This window comes from Vulpes lagopus, chromosome 13, assembly GCF_018345385.1.
Source record: "Vulpes lagopus strain Blue_001 chromosome 13, ASM1834538v1, whole genome shotgun sequence".
NCBI lineage: Eukaryota > Metazoa > Chordata > Mammalia > Carnivora > Canidae > Vulpes > Vulpes lagopus.
This window is the reverse complement of record NC_054836.1, coordinates 37,163,353-37,191,196: the sequence shown is the minus strand read 5'-3', so window position 1 is coordinate 37,191,196 and position 27,844 is coordinate 37,163,353. Positions and strand designations below refer to the sequence as shown.

General features: G+C 35.4%; 1 protein-coding gene across 2 annotated transcripts in view; it reads right to left on the bottom strand.

The window, feature by feature from the left end:
- Positions 1-27,844, bottom strand: part of STK31 (serine/threonine kinase 31) — an 85,400-nt gene that overhangs the window by 47,063 nt on the left and 10,493 nt on the right. For both annotated transcript variants that reach the window (XM_041727905.1, XM_041727906.1), the window contains exons 5-13: positions 27,495-27,653; positions 21,335-21,693; positions 19,989-20,163; positions 16,313-16,428; positions 14,107-14,266; positions 10,950-11,072; positions 4,127-4,306; positions 2,419-2,535; positions 714-833 (exon numbers count right to left, since the gene is read on the bottom strand). In XM_041727905.1, the coding sequence (XP_041583839.1) occupies positions 714-833; positions 2,419-2,535; positions 4,127-4,306; positions 10,950-11,072; positions 14,107-14,266; positions 16,313-16,428; positions 19,989-20,163; positions 21,335-21,693; positions 27,495-27,653 (1,509 nt within the window). The remainder of the gene's footprint in view (positions 1-713; positions 834-2,418; positions 2,536-4,126; positions 4,307-10,949; positions 11,073-14,106; positions 14,267-16,312; positions 16,429-19,988; positions 20,164-21,334; positions 21,694-27,494; positions 27,654-27,844) is intronic.

Sequence of the window (27,844 nt, the reverse complement as noted above, 5' to 3'; positions counted from 1 at the left end):
AGTATTCATAATATACCATTAAATGAAGAAACATTTTCAAAACAGTTTACAAAATAATGCAATGTACATGATATATGTATGCATACAAAAGTCACTATCCATAAAGAAAACACTCTGAAGTTAGCTCTGAGTATCTATCTCTTAGGCTAAGGAGATTATAATCAATGTTTTTATTTCTTCTTAGCTTTCTGTATTTAGCAAATTTTCTACTATACATCTGTACAGGCATAAAGATAATGATGGTAAAGGTTAGGTTTTATAATTTTTTTAAGGACTTATTTATTTGAGAGAGAGCACGAGCAGGAGGGTCAGAAAGAGACTAAGAGAGTATTCCAAGCTGACTCTACACTGAGAGTGGAGCTCAATGCAAGGCTCCATCCCACAACCCCAAAATCATAACCAGAGCTGAAACCAAGAGTCAGATGCTCAACAGATTGTGCCATTCAGGTGCCCCAGTCAAGGTTAGGTTTTGAAGTATACAAGGAAAGCAAAGATTTAAGACAATCAAAAAAAATCAATATATTTTTATCAACTAAATCACTATTTTCACTATAGGGTGAATTTGATTACACACCACCTAATAATAGTTATGCTGTTTTTCTAGTAATAATAATGACTTACACAATGGGTATTAAACTCCTTGAGAAAAATTTAAGCATTAAAAAACTCAAGGTATCAATATGGAAGACCAAAAATATAAAGCATAATCCAACCTCAATACTGTCCTTATACTTGGACTGTACTGTAGCAATAAGCCTTTCCTCTGAATGGATCTTCTGTAGTATTTGACTGTATGTATTTAAAATGATCTCCTTGTCTGCATCACCGTGCTCCTAAGTGAAATAAATCATACACATGGAATTATTCAAAATGGAGTATCCAAAATAAGTTAAACTTTCAATAACAATGAATAAACTTTAAAATGCCTTTAACAAAATTCTATTTCCATTTCAAAATATTTCTTAAACATATCTTTTTCTAGACAGAAGAGAGACTGATGTTAAAGATGTTCATATAGAAAATTTTGCTCCCATTACACATTATCCCTACAACTTTCTAGAGCAGTGTTAAAGGAAATCAGGGATATCACTACACTAAATTTAAGAACTAAACAACAAATACAACTCCGACACTTTATTTTTAGAAATCATCTATTAACACCACTTATAAATTAAATCTGACAAAAAAATACAAACTTCCAGCTATAAAATAAGTCATGAAGATGAAAAGTACAGCATAGAGAACCTAGTCAATAATATTTTAATAGTGTTGCAAAGTGACAGTGATGAAGCTTATCCTGGCGAGCGCTGAGTAATGTAGAGAACTTTTAAATTACTATGCTGTACACCTGAAATTAATGTAATACTGTATGTTAATCATACTTCAACAATAGAAAAATAAAGCCTGAATAAACCATATAAATACTATTAAAGATATATTATTTAAAAATAGAGAAATATAGTAACATATATTTATTTTTCAATGCCAACCTGAATAAAACTGCAAAAGGTAAAAAGAAACGAGTAAAATGAACAATATAATCAATGAGACTTTGGTAAGCAGCCCAAAAGACTGGGAAAGAGTTTCAGTAAGCAATAATAACATTACAAAATGCTTTTGAGGAGCTACATTAATTTTTAACTTGGTACAACAGAGAATATACATGGTACAGAAAGGAGCTACTACTAATCAGTCTTGCATATACACTTCCAGAGGTTTCTCAGATTTTAATTTTTCACAATTCTAAAGAGTCTTTTCTTACAGTCATTAGGTACGATGGACTCAAGAATCAAATGACATAGAAAGCTGATGTATTCAGATTAAGAGGAGTTTTCCTAGAATTAAACATTAGGTTTTATTTTTTTTAATGTGAAATGTACTATTAAAATGAAAATACAGGTGATGAGTATTAAGAAGGGCACTTGTTATGATGAGCACTGCGTGGTATATATAAGTGATGAATCACTAAATTCTACTCCTGAAACTGGTATTACATTATATGTTAACTAAACAGAATTTAAATTAAAATTTGGAAGAAAAAAAAAGTACATGTGTAAAAAAGTGATGGTTATCAGAGGGGAAGGGGCTAAGGGGGTGGGATATATAGGTGATGGGGATTAAGGAGTGTACTTGTCAGATGAGCACAGGATGATGTATGGAAGTGTTGAATTAGCTGTATTGTATTCCTGAAACTAATAAAACATTGTATGTTAACTAACTGGCATTAAAATAAAAACTTTTAAAAAATGAAATTATCACTGAGGAAGGGTAAGAGTTTGTATTATGTTTGGATTAGAACTGGACAGTGTTCTATTTCAAACAGTAGAGGAGAACTAAGATCAGTCTTCATCCTTTCTAATTAACAAGAAAAATCATATTGCTTCAAAGGAAACAGTAATAAAGAATATCAACACTCACAATCAGAGATATCTCCAGTTCTTTGCAGACACTTGACTCAGTCTTCTCGAGGATTTCATCAACATTATTGATTGTGTCTTTAGAAGTTGGTGTTTCTTCCACAGAGAGATCAAAAGCCTCATGTGCAAAAAAAATTAAAACATGAAAGGAATTCATTTAATTATTCCAATTGGTATTGTATCCTTAGACCTAGAGCAGAGCATTAGCCTATGCAATGGGCAATGTGGGGGAAATAGGAAACAATAAGGTACCGCCCTCACAAAACTTACACATCAAAAAAGAAAAGGCACACACATATTACATACATAAAACAGATTTTTTTAACATAATCTGTGGGTAAGAGACATAAGAGGAAAAGTATGGAAAAAAAAAAAAAACAGAAATAAGACCAAGATTCTGTGAGGAATAGTAAAAGCAGCACACTCTGATTAAAAGCTGGTAAGAACCATAAATGCTCAGGTAAAAAATTTAAATCTGATAGGTAGCAGGTAGACGATGTCAGCTCTTTAATAAAAATAAAAAATAAAAAATAAAGAGGCATATGATTATATCTGTTACTTAGTGATGATATGCTAAGTATTTAGGAATCTGGAGATTAAAAATTAAAGATTAACCCAGATGACTTCCATCTCATTGGGAAAACAAATCAGGAAACAGACTTTATAGTCAAATGTTACTAGAATAAAATCAAGGGCCCAAATTATAACATAGAACATAAAAGTCATAAGCAGTCACCTTGATTTCAGACATTAGATATGTGATTATGGAGATTTGTTTTTAGGAAAAGCTATGGAAATGAAAGAAAAGGATACATTATAGTTAACCTAAGCAGAAAGACATTCTGATCAATAACAAAAGACAACAAAGAAGTAATTAGTTATGTTAATATATACATTAAAAATTACCAAAATGAAGAGTTCTGGAGGTAGCTGGAGATTAAAGACTCCCCCACCCCACCCCAAGACAAAGCTAGAAATGCATACATGTAAATCATTCACACAGATAAATGACAACTTGGGTGTCCTTGCCCTTGCTGAGAAGGTCACACAGCAGACAGAAGAACAGAGAAAACACAGAATCAGTAATAAAGTGAGGCTGAAATTTAATTAGAATTCCAAATACATTAATGCAAAACCACATGCCTCAAGAGCTTTTGGAAAATTTTTTAGTTAAGAACTAAAAAGAATAATACACAAAACACCGTATCTAATATCTAGTATCAACCGAGACTAGTAGTCTCCATTTATGTTAGAAATATTTAAGATACCTAAAACTTTAAACCTTAAACACTGCCAAATAATATATCTTCAGCACAACCAGTTAGCCAACTAATACTAAAACACATGTTTTACTAAAAAAAGAAATTAGAGGAAAGCTCTACTATCTGTATATACAGACTCTTATCTCTACACCATTAACTATAGAATAATATACATTACCTTATACCTTATACCTTATAATAATATACATTATCTTATACCTACAATGGTTTATGAAGCTGTTTTTCATTTAAGTTCCTAGAGAATACAATTATGTAAATCCCCCACACCTCCATCCAAGCCCTGTTCCCCTTAATCCCTCTCTTCCTCTTCCTTTCTTCCCTTCAGAAAACAAGTAAATTATATTTGGAAAATTATTCTTAAAAAACCCATATCCCCTGGTTTACACTACAACACCAAAACCACCACTGGGCAAGAGCTCTTATTACCTTTACAGTGTTCTGGAACCATGCTACAAGACGTTGTAGAGAAACTTCTGTTTCACTTCTAACACTGGTGAATTCCTCTCTTTTATCACACTTCCAGTCATAAAATTTCTTAAGTATTTCTTCAGACTTTGTCCCTTCTTTGGCCGGTCCATACACTGCCTCTAAAGAGGTTGACAAATCCTACAGAAATATATTTCTCTTTATTAAAGTTTATTAACTTCATATTAGGATTCAAGCACTGTACTAAAATCTGAAACAAAAAAAGTAGTATGTTGAATCCCTATACTTAAGCATCTTATAAATAAAACTTAGAAAAATTAGATATGAAAATATAAAACTACCCAGAAGGGGATTTATTTGGGTTATAACAGTAAAAGTTAGACAAAAAATTCCAATTAAGGAAGACCCTGAAAATATGTATGTACTTAATAAGGATTTTGGAAAGGACTAGGTGGCTCAGTGGTTGGGCATCTACCTTTGGCTCAGGTCTTGTTCAGGGATCAAGTTCCTCATCAGGGTCCCTGTGGCCTGAGGTCTTTGCCCCTGTCTCTGTTTCTCTCATGAACAAATAAAGTCTTTGGGGGCAAAAAGAAAGAAGAAAGAAAAGAAAGAAAGAAAGAAAAGAAAGAAAGAAAGAAAAGAAAGAAAGAAAAGAAAGAAAGAAAAGAAAGAAAGAAAGAAAAGAAAGAAAGAAAGAAAGAAAAGAAAGAAAGAAAGAAAAGAAAGAAAGAAAGAAAGAAAGAAAGAAAGAAAGAAAAAAAGAAAGAAAGAAAGAAAGAAAGAAAGAAAGAAAGAAAGAAAGAAAGAAAAGAAAGAAAGAAAGAAAGAAAGAAAGAAAGAAGAAAGAAAAGAAAGAAAAGAAAGAAAGAGAAAGAAAGAAAGAAAGAAAGAAAGAAAGAAAGAAAGAAAGAAAAGAAAGAAAGAAAGAAAGAAAGAAAAGAAAGAAAAGAAAGAAAGAAAGAACTAAAAGAGACAAGAGAGCCTACTAGCTCTCCCTAGGAATTAAAGTCTAGAAATGTTGCCAAGACAAGAGGAAAACTTAAAAGATCCCAGAAATTTTTATTACAAAACTCTGAGAAACCCTTGGAAAGACAGAAGATAGTTGATGCTCAGCAATAAGCAAGTCACTGCAAAGAAGAAGGCCTGCCACCACAGCAGAAAATATCATGTGGGAAAAGAGAACCTTCTTCAGATGCCCTTCTCTCACACATTGGAAAGCAGTAGCACAAAGCAAGCAGCAACAGGTTTATACAAGTAGAGTATAGGAACCTCAATGAGGCAAAAACTGATAACCATTACAAAAATGCTGGCCTTCCACTAAGCATTTTCTTTCCTTCCCTTTTCCCCTGAATACCTGGTAGCATTTACACCCAAGGGTAGTAGCTCCTAGAAAAGAGGAGCTTAGGCAGAGGAACTGAGAAGTCCACTGAAGAGTAAGATCATCAAGAAGAAAAGCCAAGGAGAAGTAGTTGAGTCCAGACTATAACCCTAGAAGCTGAGAAACAACCCCATCCTATTCCCTAAACCCACCTGAACTCTTTGAAGTTATGTTCCAAGCTTCCACCCCTCCCTAAAACCCCTCTACCACCCTACTTCATACCTACATAATAGCACAGGACTAAGCTTAGAGTTCTCCAAGGGAAATAAGAGATCTTTAAGCGGAGGTACAGAGGAGGATAAAATGTATGGCTAATACAAGAACTCTGAAACGAATATAACTTATAAAAAAAAAAAAAGCAAAATCAAAACCTCAAAATAAGCATAACAAACATTCTCAACAAAAAGAATATTAAAAACACAAAGCAAAACCAAGTAGTTACAAACAATAACCAACTGAAATTAACTGGTAAAAGAAATAATCTTTGAAATAACACAATACGTTGACTAAATGGCAAAAAGAATACAGCTAGAGAATCAATTAGTGAACTAGATGGTTAACTCAAGGATGCCTCAGATCCCTCCAAAAAGACACAGAAAGGGATAAAAAGAAAAAAATGGGTGAACAATTAAAATATGCATGAAGAGGATATAACAAATTTAAATGTCCTTCTAATAGAAGTCCCAGGATAAGAGAAAAGGTAAATGGGGAGATGGGGAGATGGAGAAAAGAAAGATAATATCTTAAATAATTATCAAACATTCTCTAGAGTTAATGAAAGATATAAAATCTCAGACTGAATTAACTCAGATTAAATCTAAACTTAAATATGGTTAGTGGAATTTAGGAACAAAGTCAAAACACTGAAGTTTCCAGTGGCTTTGGGAAGGTCACAGATGAGTAAAAATCAGACTGACAACAACTATGGGAATAAGAAAACAATGGATTATTGTCAAAAGTTTGAAAGAAATACGGACTTTGGACCTACTATTTTATAGCCAATTAAACAACTGTTTAAAAGTACTTAAATGCAAGCATTTGTTTAAACGTCGAAATGTTTAAATATCCTGAGACAAGAGCACCTGGGTTGCTCAGTCGGCTAGGTGTCTGCCTTTGGCGCAGATTATGATCCCAGGATCCTGGGATGGAGCCCCAAATCAGGCCAGCTCAGCAGGAGTCTGCTTCTCCTTTTCCCTCTGTTCCTCATCGCTCCCCCACCCCACCCCCACCCGTCATGCTCTCTTTCTCAAATAAATAAATAAAATCTTAAAAAAAAAAAAAAGATAACCTGAGACATTTAATATTTTATGAAATCAACCACACAAAGACCTCTTTGAAAGTACTCTTAGAGGGGATCCCTGGGTGGCTCAGCGGTTTAAGCGCCTGCCTTCGGCCCAGGGCATGGTCCTGTGGTCCCGGGATCAAGTCCCACGTTGGGCTCCCCATGTGGAGCCTGCTTCTCTGCCTATGTCTCTGCCTCTCTCTCTCTCTCTCTCTCTCTCTCTCTCTCTCATGAATAAATAAGATCTTTTAAAAAAATGAAAGTACGCTTAGAGAGAGGACCCTAGGTGGCTCAGTCAGTTAAGTATCCAACTCTTAATTTCAGTTCAGGTCATACTTTCATGAGACAGAGTCCTGCACTGGGCTCCACACTCAGTGGAGAGTCTGCTTAAAGTTTCTCTCCCTCTGCTCCTCTCCCTATTCACACGTACTTGTGCTCTCTCAGATAACTTAAAAAAAAAAAAAAGAAAAGAAAATACTCTTAGAAAAAATACTCCAATACACAGAGAAAACCAAAAGATATCCAAAAACTTATGAAGAATGAGCAAATAACTCTAAAGTTTATTATCTGAGTTATCATATACAATATCCATAACACTCCGTTACTAAAACCTAAACAACAATTGTAGTCGTCTGATCAGCTGATTTTGGGTGGGAAATACAAAGATGACAGACACACCCAAAGCAAGTGAAAATGTTCTAAGAATGGTGCTGGGAAAATTGGACATCCACATGCAGAAGAATGAAACTAGACCACTCTCTTGCACCATACACAAAGATAAACTCAAAATGGATGAAAGATCTAAATGTGAGACAAGAGTCCATCAATATCCTAGAAGAGAACACAGGCAACACCCTTTTTGAACTTGGCCACAGTAACTTCTTGCAAGATACATCCAGGAAAGCAAAAGAAACAAAAGCAAAAATGAACTACTGGGACTTCATCAAGATAAGAAGCTTTTGCACAGCAAAGGATACAGTCAACAAAACTAAAAAACAACCCACAGAATGGGAGAAGATAGTTGCAAATGACGTATCAGATAAAGGGCTAGTTTCCAAGATCTATAAAGAACTTATTAAACTCAACACCAAAGAAACAAACAATCCAATCATGAAATGGGCAAAAGACATGAACAGAAATCTCACAGAGGAAGACATAGACATGGCTAACAAGCACATGAGAAAATGCTCCACATCACTTGCCATCAGGGAAATACAAATCAACACCACAATGAGATACCACCTCACACCAGTGAGAATGGGGAAAATTAACAAGGCAGGAAACCACAAATGTTGGAGAGGATGTGGAGAAAGGGGAACCCTCTTGCACTGTTGTTGGGAATGTGAACTGGTTCAGTCACTCTGGAAAACTGCGTGTAGGTTCCTCAAAGAGTTAAAAATAGATCTGCCCTAAGACCCAGCAATTGCACTGTTGGGGATTTACCCCAAAGTTACAGATGCAATGAAACACCAGGACACCTGCACCCCGATGTTTCTAGCAGCAATGTCCACAATAGCCAAACTGTGGAAGGAGCCTCGGTGTCCATCGAAAGATGAATGGATAAAGATGATGTGGTTTATGTATACAGTGGAATATGACTCAGCCATTAGAAACGACAAATACCCATCATTTGCTTCGACATGGATGGAACTGGAGGATATTATGCTGAGTGAAATAAGTCAATCAGAGAAGGACAAACATTATATGGTCTCATTCATTTGGAGAATATAAAAAATAGTGAAAGGGAATAAAGGGGAAAGGAGAAAAAATTAGTGGAAAATATCAGAAAGGGAGACAGAACATGGCAGACTCCTAACTCTGGGAAACAAACTAGGGGTGGTGGGAGGGGAGGTGGGCGGGGGGGTGGGGGTGACTGAGTGACGGGCACTGAGGGGGGGGCACTTGACGGGATGAGCACTGGGTGTTATGCTATATGTTGGCAAATTGAACAATAAAAAATAAATTTATAAAAAAAATGTTCTAAGATACTAGGGGTAGACAGTAGAAAAAGGGGAAGAAAAGAAACCATGATAAAGAGAAACATGAAATAATTACAGAAATCAGTTCTAATAAAACAGTAATTATAAATACATTAATCAAGTCATCCATCAAAAAGAGAATAGGTGGAAAAATAATTTTAAAAGGAAACAATATTTTAACACCATAAAAGAAAAAGAGGTTACATAATGGTTAAAAAGTTTAAGATACATAACAATCATAAATACATTAATACCCAACAATAAAACACTGAAATTTTAACAATTTAAAGAATTAGAACATACCACAAAATATATTAACTAGAATATATCTCAAAACTGATAAACTGATCAGACCCAAAACCAAAGATACAGAAGATTTTTTTTAAGATTTTATTTATTTATTCATAGACGCAGAGAGAGAGGCAGAGACACAGGTAGAGGGAGAGGGAGACGCAGGCTTCATGCAGGGAGCCCGATGTGGGACTCGATCCTGGGTCTCCAGGATCACACCCCAGGCTGCAGGTGGAGCCAAACCACTGAGCCACTGGGGCTGCCCAAGATACAGAAGATTAAAGGTTAAAAATAAAGGCTAAAAAAAATAAATAAAAATAAAAATAAAGGCTATACATCAGGAACTTCACACCAAGAATAACCAGAATATACTTTTTTTTTTTTTAAGTTACAAGGAACAGTCATAAACAACCAACCTGCAAATAAGGTTTGCATTTTAGACCACAAAAGAAGTCTCAATAAATGTTGAGGAAATCAGAAATCATGAACTTTAATTTGACTTCCATTACTGAAGTTTTAAGTTTTATTTCTTAAGTATTTGAAGAATACAAGTAAATATTAAACAACTTCTCACCATAACAGAGAGAAATTTAAAGAATATTCTGGTGATCTAGGTGAACAGTAGGAAGGGAAACAAACCAGATATAGCAAAAAGTCCCATAAAATTAAACTTTAAGAAGAAAAGAGTTTTTAAAACGATATTGGTTGCAAACCTATGTTTACTAACAGTTCATGAGAAGAAATAAATCTTCACAGGGTGAAGTAAAAATTGCACTGTAGATAGGTACATTCTCACTACACCACTGCCGTTTTGTTTGCAAAGTTTACTTCGCTATTCTTGAAGAACTTATACTATTACATGGTATGATCTAAACTATATCTTCTTCCAGGCAGACAGAGAGAGATAGTGCCCAGATGTCCCTGAATATCCTTTTTTCCAACTCTCTAGCAAGCTCATTCCCTGCAGTCCTAAATAAGACAAGACTGTCAACTAGCACAGCCACTATTTAACCTCGTCCTAAAGATATTGACCAAAGCAGTAAAAGTTCAAAGATACATCAAAAGGAAATGGAGAAGAGGGTTACTGTTTTCAAATGGTATGTCCACAAAGAAAGCTCAAAGAATATTAGAGAAATGAGAACTAAAGAGTTCAGGAGAGTTGCCAGAGACATCAATATATAAAAATCAACAGTAAAAATAAATACATACATACACACATATATATCTCAACAGTATTCTTCCAACCATTAAAAATAACTAAGGAATGGAAAGTAAGATAGTATCCACAAAAGTAACCAAAAGCATATATATCTTGGAGTTAAGTGAAGAAATGCCGAGGCCTTTTAGAGAATTATTTTAAACATCATTAAAGGACATTAAAAAAATATCTGAATAAGTGAAGAGAAAAATTATGTTAATAGGTGGAATGGAACACTGTCATGCCTGTTCATGCCAAATTAAAGTCATTGCTGAGATGGCAGGAGAAGGCTGAAGAAAGGTTCCATAACATCCTATAGCTATGGTACTCTAGCCCCTGATCCTGGATCAGGACTCCTCTCCTCAACTCTTGGCATGTGACCCTACTAGATTTTCTGCTAGAATCCAATAGACAACAGGGACTCACATGCCTGCTACTACTTCTATCTTCATGAATTTTCCCAGTGAATGCTGCTCTAGCAAGCCTGATAGGTCTATTTTGCCTTATTTGCAGGATAGACACACATACGTACACAAACATTAAATTATGTAAAATTTTAATTCTATTAAGAAATTAGAATTCATCAAAGAAAAATTCTTGCAGCCATCATTACTATGTGAAGTTTTAGGGTAAATGCTAATTTCACCATCAAATGATAAACATTTTAATGTAAATATATCTTTTTGAATTCTAACCTGCAATGTTTTCAAGCGCTTATTAAGAGGTAACTCATCTACTTCCAGAATAAAAACTTCTATTGCCATGTTCAGCTTCTGTTGCACTTCGTTTCTTTTGGCAATCAAAATACTCCCTTCATCCTGGAGAAAGAAAACAAAGAATAACCATCATTAATAGTATATATCAAGTGGGCTGTGTTTTTTTTTTTTTTAACACATTGACCTATTTAAAAAACAAAAACAAAAAAAACCTGATGTCTTAGAGTAAAATTTAACATTATGTTCTCCAAACAGTAGCTTTTAAGACAAATTATCTCTCTCCTGAGATCACCAAACTCACCGAGCTTTCTTTCCCTTAATTAGAAATGACATTTAATAATCCTGCTCTAATTTTTTTCCATTATATATGCAATGAATTTTTTCTTAAAAAATTATACAAGTCCTATTATTAATTACACAGTAACTCCCTCCTGTTCCCATTCCACCTCCAATTCCTTCATCTACTTATCCTTCAAGATTCAGTTAATCTCCACCATGGTAAAAACTCCAATTTTAGGTCTAAGAGGCTATGTTTGGAAACAAGCATATGACAGACATCTAAGAATCTATGCACTAACTCTAGATAGTACTTACCAAACTGTATTGAAACTATATGTATATCCCATATTCAAGAGAAAGGATCATGTCTTAAATCAATTTGTGTCTCTGCTACTATAATAGTTTCTGGCACATACACTTAAAAGCTTGAATTTTAGAATATTCTTTGTGTAAGCTGAACCAGACCATTTTATAAGTATATAGGGAAAAAAAAAAATCTCTTCACCGAAAATATACATGGCAATCAATTTAAGGTACTGTGCAAAATACACAAATGAAAATAATAATATTAAGACACAAGTTAAGTTCAGTAAGGGATATAAAATGGCGGGGCACCTGGGTGACTCAATTAAGTATTCAACTCCTGATTTCACCTCAAGTCATGATCTCAGGGTTGGTTGTGAGATCAGGCTTTGCATTTGGCATGGAGCCTAAGATTCTCCCTCTCCCTCTGCCCCCTCTTTACCCCTTCTTGAAAAAATAAAGGCAACTTTAAGCAGCAGTTCTAACTCTGTATTTATTCAATAAACCACTCTTCTATCTATCAAATGAACATCAGGGCAATGAAGCCTAAAAATCAGGGTACCTGGCTAGCTCAGTGGTTGAGTGTCTGCCTTTGGCTCGGTTGTAATCCTAGGGTCCTGGGATCAAGTCCCGCATAGGATCCCCATGGGGAGCCTGCTTCTCCCTCTGCCTATGTCTCTGCCTACATCTCTGCCTCTGTGTCTCTCTCATGAATAAATAAAATCTTTTTAAAAAAAAAAAGTAAGTCCTGAAATGTCAGCAGTAAGCAGAAACAAGTAAATGCTTTAAAAAATAAAAATCAGAGGCACCTGGCTGGCTCAGTCTGGAAAGCACATGACTCTTGATCTCAAGGATCATGAGTTCGAGCTCCACACTGGGTGTAGAGATCACTTAATTTTTTTTTAAATCTACTAGAATATCAAGTCTTACAGCTACATTAAGCCCTCTTTCTCTTTCTCCTGAATCAAACCACAAAAACAAAAATTAAAATGTAGTTCTTAAAAAAAAATAAAAAAAATAAAATGTAGTTCTTTTTCATCTTATTACATAAAAATACATCATGAATTATTTTAATATTAACAACATAGTTTAATTGAGGAAAAAGAATACACTTTGCAGTCAGACATACTGGAGTTCAAATTCTGTAGTAACATTTAGAACTATGTAATCTTATGTAAGCAATTTCCTTAAATCCTGTAGGTCTCAATTTCCTCAATTTTTTATTAATTTCTCATAAACATTTTAAAAGTATAAGAAAAAGATTATAAAGTACCCATCACCTGTGCTTCATAGAGATACAAAATTTATTGCTTCTGTCACATTGTTTTCTTCCATAATCAGAAGTAAATGGTTAGGGTCTAACATGTAAAATGACACAAATATAATCTCTTCTCCAAATTTAACATTCCTGCCATTTCCAAAGGCCTAGTTATTCTGTTTCACTTCTCACTTAAAGCCAGCAAGGTTGCCAACTGGGCAACCTAGGCATGAACTGGCTATAAGAATTTCAGAGTACAATCCCCAGGGGCAGAAACCACCAACAATTCAGATGGGGCAACTCCAAACACAAGTACAGAACTCACAGACACTATGGAAAGCTATGATTGTGGTATCTTTATCTGAAAAATAAGGAGTTCTGGGATCCCTGGGTGGCGCAGCGGTTTGGCGCCTGCCTTTGGCCCGGGGCGCGATCCTGGAGACCCGGGATCGAATCCCACATCAGGCTCCCGGTGCATGGAGCCTGCTTCTCCCTCTGCCTATGTCTCTGCTTCTCTCTCTCTCACTGTGTGCCTATCGTAAAATAAATAAAATTTAAAAAAAAAAAAAAAAAAAAAGGAGTTCTGTTCAGCTTAATAATCTAAATAAAGTTGTGACAGGCAATATATTTGTACCTATGCTAATAAAAATTTCATAGGAAATAATCTGTTCTTCATACATTCCCCTACCCACAAATAACCACCTCTCAGTAATGGGTAGCTTAAATAGCACTTAATAGTAAGGCACAGTCCAATACTGCAACATAAAACACACCACTCAAATTCAAAAACAAGATACATTAGGTGTCAGAGCCATCCTGGCTTATAAGGTTCAACCCCCTCAAAAGCCACCATCTTTACAGGCACAGTTTCCAAGGTTCCTCAAGGATGGTATGTCCAGTTACAAAAGCCCCCACCAAGTATTTGTAGTTTACAGTTCCTCAAGTCTAGATATAAATTACTCGCTAGGACTTTTATTTACCTAACTATTGTTGCCTAGTAATATGACTAAAATATCATTTTATCAAATAACCAAGGGGAGAGAGAAGGAACTGACCAATGGTCAAATGCAAAAGGGGAAAAGATCTTGTTAACACTTTATCCACAATCACCATTTATCTATTCTACCTTTAACAAGGTAATAAAATTAGAATCAAATTATTAATATGAATATGCTATAAAAATTAAATATTTCATGCAAAGTATTGCTACAATATCTACAATCCTTCTGCTTTCCCAAACGATATCCCTTTATGTCCAACAAATAAAACCATAATAGAGAAAAAGTCTTGACCCACCACATTTTGACAAGTTTGTATGTTCTCCTGAGCAAGACTGTATTCTGCCCAAATTCTCTCTAATTCAGTCAAAGAAGCTGGGATTGTAAAGGACTCTTCTTCTAGCACTTGCATAGCATCTGAAAGGTCATTTCCAAAACGAACATTGATGTTGACACGTCTATTTAAAAACAGAAGTGAAAACGAAAAGATCAAGAAATTTGTAAGTTGATGTGAGAAAAAGTTACCCTTAAATAATAATCGTCTAAAGTTATTATTTTTAACACAGCTATGAAGAGATACTTGTTAAAACCTCATATAAAATCATAAATTAACTGGTATAACTTGTAATTAAAAATATATTTGATCGATGGGCACCTGGGTGGCTCAGTTGGTCAAAGTTTGACTCGATTTCAGCTCAGGCCATCATATTGCGGTTATGAAATCAAGCCCTGCTTTGGGTCCCATGCAGGTAGGAAGTATGCTTGAGATTCTTATTCCCCCCTCTTCTTCTGCTCCTGCTCCTGCCCCCCCGCCTGCTCATGCTTACGGGCACATGCTCTTAAAAATAAATATACATTTGAGAAAAAAATCAAATAAAACTTTTATTAAAAAACTTTTACGTAAAGGAGAATTTCAAAAGTCTGCAGAACTTTAAATGATGTCAAATAAACCTTCAATTTTGGTCTACAGTTAGATTTCTGGACAATTCTTTAAAACTGTTAGATTTAGCCAATCTTGTTTACCAAGACTACAGGTACAGATTATGTAGCCCTAATACACAGACTAGCTTTTGTGGCATTGAAAAGGGAAAAGGGGATCCCTGGGTGGCTCAGCGGTTTAGCGCCTGCCTTCAGCCCAGGGCGTGATCCTGCAGTCCCGGGATCAAGTCCCACATCAGGCTCCCTGTATGGAGCCTGCTTCTCCCTCTGCCTCTCTCTTTCTGTGTGTCTCTCATGAATAGATAAATAGAATCTTTAAAAAAAAGAAAAAGGAAAAGAAAAAAAGCAATCGGATAAGCAGGACAGCTAGCAAAACCAACAAGGCCCATCCATATTCGTTTCTCTACTTTCCAACTAGACTGCCACCATTCTAATAACACATCATTTCCTCAAAGATGTACCAAAATGTATTGGATTATCTTGGTCCTAAGACTGTCTCATAGCTGTTCCAGTGTAGCCACTTCATTTTTGGTAATGCATCAAAAGTTAATTAGCCTCTAGAGAACAAAATTAGTCAATCTAGAGGCTTATAAACCAGATGCCAACTGATAGATTTATAATGGAAAATATAAATTTCCACTGGATAAAACACCAACACACAGTATTAATTCAGATAACATCTTCTTACTGTTTCAAAGTACTTGAAAAAATGAATTCCTGATTTCAGTTCTTAGTGTAGCATGCAAAGAGAACTAGGCTGTCTTGACAACTATTTTTTTTCCACATTCCAGAAAGGGGTACAAATTATCCCTAACCAACAATAAGGCAATCATCTATTAATATAAAATATCTACATAAGCCATATACAGAGAAATGCTAAATATACTCTGCACAAAACTTTAGCTAACCAATTTCCTCTTTTCTGACTCCATGAAGACCATTTTCCTTCTGACTGTATGAAAACCACTTTTTTCTTTAAATAGTGTATTATTTGGTAATTCAAGTTACTGAAGTCTTCAGTTTGGGTATAAGCCTAAAAATAACACCAAGCAACAAAACTGGGCATAACAGTTTCACATCAAACTACTACTTAGAACTTGCATTGATTTTAATTTCACTCTCATATAGGACACTGAACAATCTAACTCCATGTAGTGACAAAGAAATGCTGACAAAAACACTGTAAAATTCATCTCGGGAGTAACTGTTTTTAGTCTCTTTCCTTAAAGGCATAAAAATATATAGATTAAATGTCAAAGAAAAAATGGTGGGCATATAATTTAAACAAAGTACTAATTAGCAATTATTTTAAATTCTCCTTCTTCAGGCGCCTGGGTGGCTCAGTCAGTTAAGCACCCGAATCTAGTTTCAGCTCAGGGTCATGATCTCAGGGTTGTGCGATAGAGCCCTAGTCCAGCTCCATGCTCTACATGAAGTCTGCTTGAGATTATCTCTCCTCTTTTCCCTCTGCCCCTTTCCTTACTCTTGTACTCTCTAAGTAAATAAATAAAACCGTTAAAAAATCAAAATTAAATTATCCTTCTCAAAAATATGCTTTTACCTACCTAATTTCTTTCAATATTTCAACCTTAGCTGCCAGGTTTTCCATTCTGGTACCGACACGAGTCTTCAGAGTACTTTCTAAATGTTTAGTCAAATCCATGGTGGTCGCTTTCTCTTGCTGCAACAAAAAACAAGCACATCCTAGTGAGTCTCAAACAAGAAACTGTATTTCTTCACTTAAATTATCTTAAGCCATAACTAAAATTTTAAAGGTTAAAGAACACCAGAGTTGCCTGGCTGGCTCAGTTGGTGAAACATGCAACTCTTGATCTCGGGATCATGGGTTCAAGCTCCATGTTCGGCATAGAGATTACTTTAAAAAAATTGGGGGCCGCCTGGGTAGCTCAGTCAGTTAAACATTTTACTCTTGCCTTTGGCTCAGGTCATGATCTCAAGATTATGAGATCAAGCCCCACATCAGGCTCTACACTCAGTGTGGAGTCTGAGATCCTCCTCTTCCCCCTACTACTCCCTCTACTCATACTCTCTCTCACTCATGCTCTAAAATAAATTTTAAAATCTTTAAAACAAACTTTTTTTAATGTTAAGCCACAGGACAACTGATTTCCCTAGTAGCTGGGATCTGAAAAAGATAGTCTATTCCAGTTTTCTGTCTCCACAGAGATGACTTATATTTCATCCTAAAAAGAAGCCAAATAGAAATAAATTTCACATATTTTATCTCTTAATACTTAAATTTTATTTTATTTTTTTTAAAGATTTATTTATTCATTCATTCATAGAGAGCGAAGAGAGAGGCAGAGACACAGGCAGAGGGAGAAGCAGGCTCCATGCAGGGAGCCCGATGTGGGACTCGATCCCGGGTCTCCAGGATCACACCCCAGGCTGCAGGCGGTGCTAAACTGCTGCGCCACCGGGGCTGCCCAATACTTAAATTTTAAAAAGATAAGTAAAAGATCCCTACAGACACCAAAAGATTAATGACTATTTTTATAAAGTCCTGTGTCATTCTACATTACAAAAGAATCAAAAACATCACTTCACTGACTCAACCTAGAATAAATTCCCTGATTCTGAGTATTATCCCAAATACAAGTGTACCATGATTACCCAAAATAACGTATCAAGCAGTAATATGGAAAAACACCTGGCAGTTTTATTCTAATCATACTACAAACCAGCTATTACATAAACATTGACATTTAACTCAGTATTTGAACACATTCTTTAGTCCTCACATTCTCTCCAATTCTTTAGTTAAATAATAAGACAGAACCAGCACAAGTTGAATGCTTATTACTAGTATGCTACACTCAGGTATGTGCATGTCATTCTGCTCCCATTCATTGAGCAGGATGACCATGAAGAATCAGTAAAGTTTGTTCTTAACTCTGTTTACATTACATGGAATTGTTATTAGAATTACTCCAAAATTACATAAATCTAAGAAACAGGAGTGGGAAAATAAAAAGTTGTTAAATCTTTGAAAATATGCTTAATGTTTTATAGACTCCATTAAAACAAATCTTTGATACAAATTAATGAATTATATGTAAAAGAGAGATATAAAATACTGAATCATTTAGATCTAAAAGAACTGTGAAATTAAACTGGTTCACAAATATCTTGAACTTACTGTAAAAAAAAACTGGAAATTAGATAAAAACAGTAAGTATGGTTTTTAAGACAAACAGAAAAGATGGCAAATTTAAACCCAACCACATCAATAATTACATTAAATGAAAATTAGCTAAATGCTCCAATTAAAGCATAGGAGATTATCACTTTGGATGAAAAAGCTTAGATTCAGCTATATGCTGCTCATAGATACAAAGAGACAGATAAAAATTAAAGGATGGAAAAGATATAACCTTGTTATAATAATATCAGGCAATGTGGGCTTTAATACAGGGAGCCCCAGTAATAAATAGGGGTATTACATAAAGATGAGTCAATTCCTCAGAAAGACAAAATTCTAAATGTACACGCAATAACAAAGTTTAAAATTCACAAAGTAAAACTTAACAGAAAAAAGGAAGAATCAGACAAAAACAATAGTATCTGGAGATTTCAACACTCCTCTCTGGGTACTGATAGAACAAGCCACTTCATTTTTGGTAATGTGCTCTGGAAAATACCACATATGGATTTAATGGCTGACAATTGAGTTCAATTACCAATGGTCAATGATTTAATCAATCAGACCTAATGAAACTCTCATCTAAAAAAAAAAAAAAAAAAAACACACACACAACTCCAAATAATTAGGTTCTAGGGAGCTTCCAGATTAGTGAACAAACCTATGTACTGGGAGAACATTTGGCTAAGTAAGATTCTCCCAGGTCCCCTAACCAACCTTCCACCCCCATCATAACTTCCTCCATGCACCTCCTTTTATTTGGTTGTTCCTGAGTTATATCCTTCATAATAAAACTGTAATCATAATTATAGCACTTCCCTGAGTTCTGTGAGTTGTTTTAGTGAATTACTAAACAAGGGAAGTAGGGATCATAGGAACCCTCAAATTTACAGCAGAAGTATAGGTAGTCCGGGAACTTGACTGTGGCTGGTATCTGAAGTGGAAGAAGTCTTATGGGACTGAATCCTTAACTTGTGGGGTTCTGTGGCAAATCCTAGCTGGTATTTAGTATCACAAGTGAATTGTAGGACATCCAGTTGGTGATGGTGAATTGGAGAAACAATGATGGGATGGCAAATTAGTGTCAGACAAAACTTACACAACTGAAAAATACACAGTATTCTTGGGGGGAAAAATGCCCTGAATCTGAGCAAACCTTGAGACCTAACTACCATAAAAGCAAACATACGGAGTTAAAGGACCTTCTTAAGCAACAGAGGTTCACAGATTAAACAATTTAAGAGATTTATCATGCAAAATGCAACGCACAGATCTAACTGGGATCCCAACTGGAAGAAATGAAAGGACATTCATAGAACAATCCAGAAATCTGAACACTAGATATTAAAAGATATTAAGGAACTATTGCTAATTTTTAAGTATAAACAGTATTATGGTTGTCTTTTTTGAAGTTATTTTCTACTAGAGGCACACACTAAAACATATACAGTAGAATATTATGAATGGGATTTGTTTTAAAAATCATTCTGGGGCACCGGGCTAGCTTAAATCAGTTGAGTGTCTGCCCTTCAGCACAGGTCATGATCCTGGGTCCTAGGATCCAGCCTCACAGTAGGAAGTCAGCTTTTCCCTATCCTTCTGCCCCTACTCACTTGCTTGCTCTCTTTCTCTCACTCACTCTAACAAGTGGATAAAAAATCTTTAACTCAGGAAAAAAAAAAAAAAGTAGTAACTCAGGAGGTGTAATTTTTTTAGAAAGACTGACCATGTATCTAACAATTGCAAAAATCAAGTGATGAGTACCTAAGGATTAATTATTCAACTCTCCTTCTAGAATGTTTGACATTTCCCACAGTTAAAAGTTGTTAAAAGAACATAAAAGGAAATGTAAATGAGAGATTACTAATCTTGCAAACATTAAGTGAAATCCAACGATGGTAAATTGGAAGTATAAGAAAAAACTTCATCTGTAAATATAAAGAAAGGAGAAAATGAGAAAAGGGGGAAAGAAAGGGAAGAAAACAAAAAGTGATAGCAAATTAAACAAAAAAGAGCAGATGAGTGTACAGATTTCCCAGATGGCCATTCTTTACTTTATACCATCAAACATACTATACCTGCAGCTCCTGGGCAGTCTGTTCTACTTTGGACTCTAAAGCTTTGTAACTTTCAAGAAGAACTTCCTTCTCTGTTTTAAGTCTTTCATTTTCTTCAATCAGTTTCTGGTCCTGCTTAATTTTTGCCAGGCTGACATTAGACCCTAAATTAAAGTCTCCAACAGCCAAATTTTCCCTATTAAAAACAAATTCACTCATTTTAAAAACCAAACTGTATAAGGCTGACAGAGGTCATAAATCTAAACTAAATCATTTGGAGCTTTTTATACCGTAATATATCTTAAGTTTATTTTGAAAACTAATTTAAAGCCTTTATCTACTATAACACTAAAAAATATTTTAATGCAAGCTAGATTTTATAACTGAGTCATATTTCAAAAACAATGCTACCAACGCTCAAATATAATCCAAACTGTAGCAAAATCAACTCCAGCACATATAGTAAAAAGCGACCTTTATCAGTTTCTTCCAGTTCCTCCTCCCCCTCCCCATCAACCCCAATCCATTTGACAGTTGTTAGTTTTGTTTCCAAGATCCCAAAAAAAACTACATCACCCAAGACATGGCATCATGGCTTGGATCATGATACAGAAGCTTATAAATGGTTTGGTACTTAGGTTTCGTACTTATTAAACCTGGGTTTCTGCTTCAACTTTATAATTCAAAATTATCTAAAAAGTGAATTCCCTTTTTAATAATCAAATTTCATTATAATAAGTCATCACAGGAGGAACAAAGACTTTCTCTTTCGTTACAAAGAAAAGGTGATTCCCTGACATTCATTAAAATAGTCTTAAAGCCATGGGAAAACTTCAGAGTTTATTTGAAATTCTGGTTCTGCCTGAATATTTCAGATTTAGGGGTATATTTTTATTTTTGATAAACATATTCAAAAGAATTACTATGAAGAGCTGATATATGAACTTTAGACCACTGAGGAACGATTTTTCTTTCAAAATGGCTTTTAGGGATCCCTGGGTGGCGCAGCGGTTTGGCGCCTGCCTTTGGCCCAGGGCGCGATCCTGGAGACCCAGGATCGAGTCCCACGTCCGGCTCCCGGTGCGTGGAGCCTGCTTCTTCCTCTGCCTGTGTCTCTGCCTCTCTCTCTCTGTGACTATCATAAATAAATAAAAATAAATCTTTAAAAAAAATGGCTTTTAATGAAAATTTTCCTGCTAAAGCAGAAAGGAATACATGTTTGAGACAAGCAGAAATGAGTATCATCTCTCAAAATCACTGACACAGGTGAGGACTCCAAAAACGTAAGCCTTGACCTCTACTATGACAAGAGCTTCTAACCATGAATTAGAAACTAGTTAAGACTAAAAACCCCACAACAGTCTTACTTTGGAAATGTCACATGATTTCCTGCATCATTCTCATTCTTCAAGTCAAGAGTCATCCTCCCACTTAAGCGCCCCTTTGGTCGGGTGAAGGCTGACTGGTTTGATCTATGCCCCCATGAAGGAATGGGGCTTTTGAGGTTCTTGAGGACAAGCTGACCAGGATCTGATTTTTTTTCCTCACAGGCATTAGTGCTGGAAGTGAGTTTGCATTTTTCTGCAAATCCTTTCTTAGCCACCTCCTCCCCTATATCCACACTGCCATACTCAGCCTGAGCAATAACTGTTCCATCTTGATAGGTTGCTTTAGTTCTCATTTTTATCTCCTTTTCAAAAATCAAGCTCCCCAAAAAGGTTCTGCCCTAAGAAAGATAGGGGGAAAAGAGATGTAAACCAACTACACCAACATATTTTTCTTCATTTATTTTGTTTCTACCCAGTTTTTCAAATAGTCATACTTCTTCATTCTGAAAACTCTATAAAAGTACTCTTACCTTGTTGGTTATATACAAATATACTTCTCCACTTGCATGAATATATTTTAATTACACATTTACTAAAATCTTTCTTTCCAGAAGTAGAGCTAATACTTGTATAGGCAGCCATATTTATAAATTCTTAAATGTGTACCAATTAAACATCCTAGAATAACTGTTTGGGTTTTTTTCCTAGAATAATTGTTTTAAACCAAGCAGATTGGGGGATCCCTGGGTGGCGCAGCGGTTTGGCACCTGCCTTTGGCCCAGGGCGCGATCCTGGAGACCCGGGATCGAATCCCACATCAGGCTCCCGGTGCATGGAGCCTGCTTCTCCCTCTGCCTGTGTCTCTGCCTCTCTCTCTCTCACTGTGTGCCTATCATAAATAAATAAAAATTTAAAAAAAAATAAATAAACCAAGCAGATTGTGTTGATCATTTTGGCCCAATGAAATAAAATGGTGCCCTGAGGAGTACAGCACATAAAAATGTATTCTAGTATCTAGAAAAGGTACTCAAAGTCAACAAAGCTTTAAAAATAGTTTTATAGGCAGAATTATGTACTCCGTATAGGGGTGCCTGGCTGGCTCTTGATCTTGGGGTTCTGGGTTTGAGCCCCATGATGGGTGTGGAGATTACTTAAAAATAAAATTTTTTTAAAAATGAAAAGAAAAAAAGAGTTAGGTACTCTGGCTTTAAAGTAAGACAAGGGTAGGAGAGAAAAAAAAAAAAAAAAAAGGAAATCATACCAACGATAATCCAGGTAACAAGAGCATAAAGACCAAACTAACAGCACCTGGGTGTCTCTGCCTTGCCTTTCACTCAGGTCATAATGGAGTGGGGGAGGTCTTGGGACTGAGTCTGAGTCAGGCTCCCTGCTCAGGGGGGAGCTGCTTCTCCCTCTCCCTCTGGCCCTGCCCACCCCTGCTCAAGCTCTCTCACATCCTGTACACACATGCTCTGTCTCAAATAAATAAAATCTTAAAAAAAAAAAGAGAGAGACAGACCAAACTAAAAACTAGAAAATACAAGCTGGCCACAACTAAACTAAAGAGGAAGAGAAGGTAGAAGATGAAGAAGAGAGAGTAAAGAAAAAATTTCAAAGTCCATGGAGGAGAAGGAAGAACAGAAAGAAAAAAAATGTCAAAGTCCAAAAAACTAAAAAACATTGGTAGGGAGTAACTACTATATTCTCTTTTTTAACTACACAAGATTATAAAGAGTAGAAATGAGACCTATGTAAGAGTTCTTAAGCTTTTCTATGCCATGGGCTCCCTTATCAGGCTGGTGAAATCTTTGGAATCTCACACAGAAAAATGTTTTTAAATGCATAAAATAAAAAACATAGCATTACAGAAAAAATTACCTATGATACATTTTAACCCCAATTTAAAAACCCCTGGATCTGGAAGGGTGCACCTGGAAGGGCAGAAGGCAGCAAACTATAAATGCTCAAGGATCATCAACCATCCAAAAAAAAAAAAAAAAAAAGTTTTTTTAATCCACAAACCAAAATGACAAAGTATTTTAAGTTTACAAAAACGGGTTTTACAAATTTTTCCAATCATAAAATTTTAAAATACATACATCCTGAGAGGCTTGAATTTTCCAAGAATACTAATATAGATAGCAAAGATGATTCAGAAGGCATCACCAACAAATGAGATCAAACAAGCAAAGTTAACAAACTCAAAATATAATTCATAAAAATGTATCAGATTAAAATTCCGATCAATCAGAATGTGGTTTTGGGTTAATCTCTTTCACACAGAAACTTTGGTTTCAACTGATGTGAAATGCTAGGGTTCAGGAATGATCAAGAAAGAATTCCTGAGACATCTTGGGTGCAAAAAGGTGGTTTTATTAAAGCACGGGGACAGGATCCGTGGGCAGAATGCTGCACTGGGGTCAGGAGGAGTGGCCCATTACAGACTTTCAGGTTGGGAGGGGGTCAGGGATAGCATGACAGCATTAAGTCCCTAAGGAATTCAGAAGCAAGGTTTCCAGGGCCTTGAGGGGCTAGCTGTTGTTAGGAAAAGGTAACTTATTATTGTCTAGTAAAACCTTAGTCATGAGATCCTTCAGGTGTTTATCAGTGGGCCATTTGCTTTGAGGATGACTGCTAGCATGTATCTTGGGGGTGAGAGGTGGGCAGAGATAAAGGAAATCTCCAAAGGAATTTTTACATGTTAAAGGAGACTTAGAGGATCTTGGAGGTCGAGCTAATATGAAGCTAAGGCTGCCTTTTGCTTTTAGCAAAGTATTAACAAGGAGACAGTTAAGTTCCTAGAGGAAGGTCACTCTGCCTGTCTCAAGGACTTGTCAATGGCTGTAAATTTTAAGGAAATTTAATTTTTTTTCTTTTGCCTTTGTTCACATCATCACCTTTATGCTGGAGGTCTATGTAAAATCAAGTATGACTTCCATTCCTAACCAATGTTAATGGGAGTGACAGTGTCTGAGAATTATTGGAATATGCAAAATTCTTAATATTTCAAGAAACCCTGTCTTTGGGCAACAGATTTAAATGCAAATAATCTATTTTCTACAAGAGTTCCAATCACGTAAAGCTGAATGTTCTAAAGGTATACTACTCCTACTTTAAATATTTTATACAAAAATCTGATTTTTAGACTTTTCTCTGAGGTCAAATTCCATTATGTCACCAATCACATTTAGTTCTTCAACAAAATTCTTCCCAAATCATATACAATCCACAAAGACAGAACACCCTAAACTTGGAATAAAATCTAACTTCTCCTAAAATCTAACAAAAAAAATAACCAAATAGAGGATTACACGGGTTTTTTAATATTATACTTTGCCATAAATACATATTCTACGTATTCTTTTTAAATGCCAAATATTTAGTTTTTATAATGAGAAATGTTAGAGTTCCATTAAATCCTGCAAGAAAAAGAAATATATTTATCTATTTTTAAAACACACTTAGGTATCTTTTTAAAAAATCTGGCGATTGGGATCCCTGGGTGGCGCAGCGGTTTGGCGCCTGCCTTTGGCCCAGGGCGCGATCCTGGAGACCCGGGATCGAATCCCACATCGGGCTCCCGGTGCATGGAGCCTGCTTCTCCCTCTGCCTGTGTCTCTGCCTCTCTCTCTCTCTTTGACTATCATAAATAAATAAAAAAAATTAAAAAAAAAATCTGGCGATTGTTTTAGAACACAAAGCCTTTGGGATGCCTGGATCAGGGCGTGATCTCTGGGATCTGGGATTGAGTCCAGCATCGCGCTCCTTGCAGGGAGCCTGATTCTCCCTCTGCCTGTGTCTCTGCCTCTCTCTCTCTCATGAATGAATAAAACAGTCTTTAAACACACACACACACACACACACACACAGCTTTCAACGATTAAAAAAAGGATGAATGATGTCATTTTTCTAAGATATATTTCATTGTGTTTCTAAACTGGTAAGCTTTATTCAGAAACAAAAAAAGCATCCCTTGCTTGCTACTTTAGTCTACCTAATCTTGTCTGGATATATTAGAAAAAAAAAGACTAAAAAGCCTTTAATCTGTTAAACTCAAATTCCATCTTTCGATCTCATTCCCTGGTTCTACATAAATTTTTTAAAATAAGGAAGGCATTTAGGACGTAAATCTTCATTTGATCTACAGCAGTTATAACCACTATTATGAGTTATGAATTTCAACTGTGCTATAACATAAGAAAGTGTTGGTTTAAAAATACTGAAGGTATTCCAGTGCCTAGGTCACCCTCTGGAAGTCTCTCTTCTCTCTCACTCACTTTCTTTATATTTAAACTAACTCCCTACTATTCATTTATTTGTTCAAATGCTAGGTTAAGTTGGATGCTCACCTAACATTCAACACGCAAAAGCAAGGAGAACGGGCATAGAAAAATGAATAAAATATTGTCTCTATTAAGACAGTCTTGGGTAGCCCCAGTGGTGCAGTGGTTTAGCGCCGCCTGCAGCCCGAGGTGTGATCCTGGAGATCCGGGATCAAGTCCCACGTTGGGCTTCCTGTATGGAGCCTGCTTCTCCCTCTGCCTCTTTCTCACTCTCTCTGAATAAATAAATAAATCTTTAAAAAAGAAAAAAAAAAAGACAGTCTTATCGCTGTAAACCCACTATCTTGGGGAGGGGAAAAATGCAATTCTACATGCCTTACTACTGAGTGACTGAAACAGATGCAGGGGAATGGTTAGTGGGTATTAGCAAAGGACTTTATATAGGAAATTATATTTGAGCCTTGAGCTGAGAATTAATGGCTAAATATGTTTTTTGTTTTCCAGAAAACGTCCAGTTTGCTATACAGCTGAACTCCAATCAGTACTCTTTTTACTAACTTAACCATGCAAATACAAATAGTATCAACTGTAAAGAATCTATAAAGCATACAAAACATTCCCAATAATTAAAGTTTACTCCTCAGTCCTAAAACTAACTTTTAAAAATGACTTCTTATCCTTGATTCAGGTTTGTTTCAATCAACATAAATTTTACATCATCTTACTATAAGAATAGCAACAGACTTGATTTCCAGCTCTCATCCAGCCATAATTAGCTTTATGACTTTAAAAAAGTCATCTAATTGTTCTAGACCCAATTTCTTTATTTGTAAAATAACAAAGTGAGAGCAGATAATTTCTAAGGTCAGCAAATTTAAGATTCTAGAGTTTTAGGCATACAAGAAATTCAAAACAAACCTCGCCTTGGTCAAAACATCTATATTAAAGGAAAACATAAAAAACTTCAGATTTTTAAACCATAAACTCAGGGGTGTAATTTTACAGTAATATCTAAGCTTTACTCTGTATTTATGAACGTCTGAGTTCCAAGAACAGAAATGTTTCTTATAAGTAGCTATACTGCAGACAAAGCTATACCCAACAACCCCTAAGATTCTCAAAACAAAACAAAATGGAAACAAAAAGGTTTCTGAATCTTACTATTCCATATAGTACTGGTTAAAACATTTTTACATAAGTTATTTGAGCTGCTAAAAAAAAATACAAATCTGATTATTTAGCAATAGTATCTCAACAGCAGTAATACCCACCAAAAGAGTATCATTATTGCACCGGAGATTTGAAAGGAAGAAGAATTCCCAGAAGACTACCTCTAAAATTATCAGGTGGCTGCCAGAATTAGGCTACTAACCCGAATTTAATTGAAATGGATACAAACTGAAATCTATATAAAACACCACTGAAAACTACTACACCAAACAGTATGAACCCTTGCCAAAGTGATAAAAATTTGACTAATTCACAACTCCACTAATTTCAGTTTTGTGGTATTTATGGCCAGGGCTAAGTTAAAGATCACTTTTATTTAATAAATACTTTCTCAAAAGCAAGAGATAACAGTAATTATATTCATCATTTTCTCCATCATTGACTCTCTTAAACAGTCACATGAGAAGAATCTACACTTACTATGTAAATATATACACATACCTATCACTCTGATAATCACATTCACCTAGCAAAGAGGAACACAAATAATTGCTTTGAATTATTCTATAATTCATATTTTATAATTATTACAATTACTTTTGAATTATCCTATAATTCATATTTTCACTAATTTATACAAGCTTTTTATATTAAAGAAAATCAGCAAAATTTAACTACATTTATATTTTGTTTCAAGCATACAGCTTTACTTCCATTAACAAAAATATTTAAAATCTGTGACTTGCCTGATCAAACTGGGTAACTTCTTGGCCAGATGGAATCTGCAGTCCCCAAAGCCTGTATTTTTTGGCAACACTAGAAAATTGCAGATCCAAAGGAATCTCAACTATATCAGATCGATTCAGAATTTCAGTATTTCCATAGTCAATGTATCTCACCAGACACTAGGAAAAAAATGAGACAAATACTAACACAAAACTTAGATTAAACATCTCCAAAGAAACTACGAATTTGCTTTCTGTTAATTACCTATAAATCAAAACAGCATTTTACCTCAAATTGACAAAAACAAGAGCTCCAACAATATCCTCAAAATAAGAAAATCAATAGTCTATCAGATCCCAGGAACTTCCAT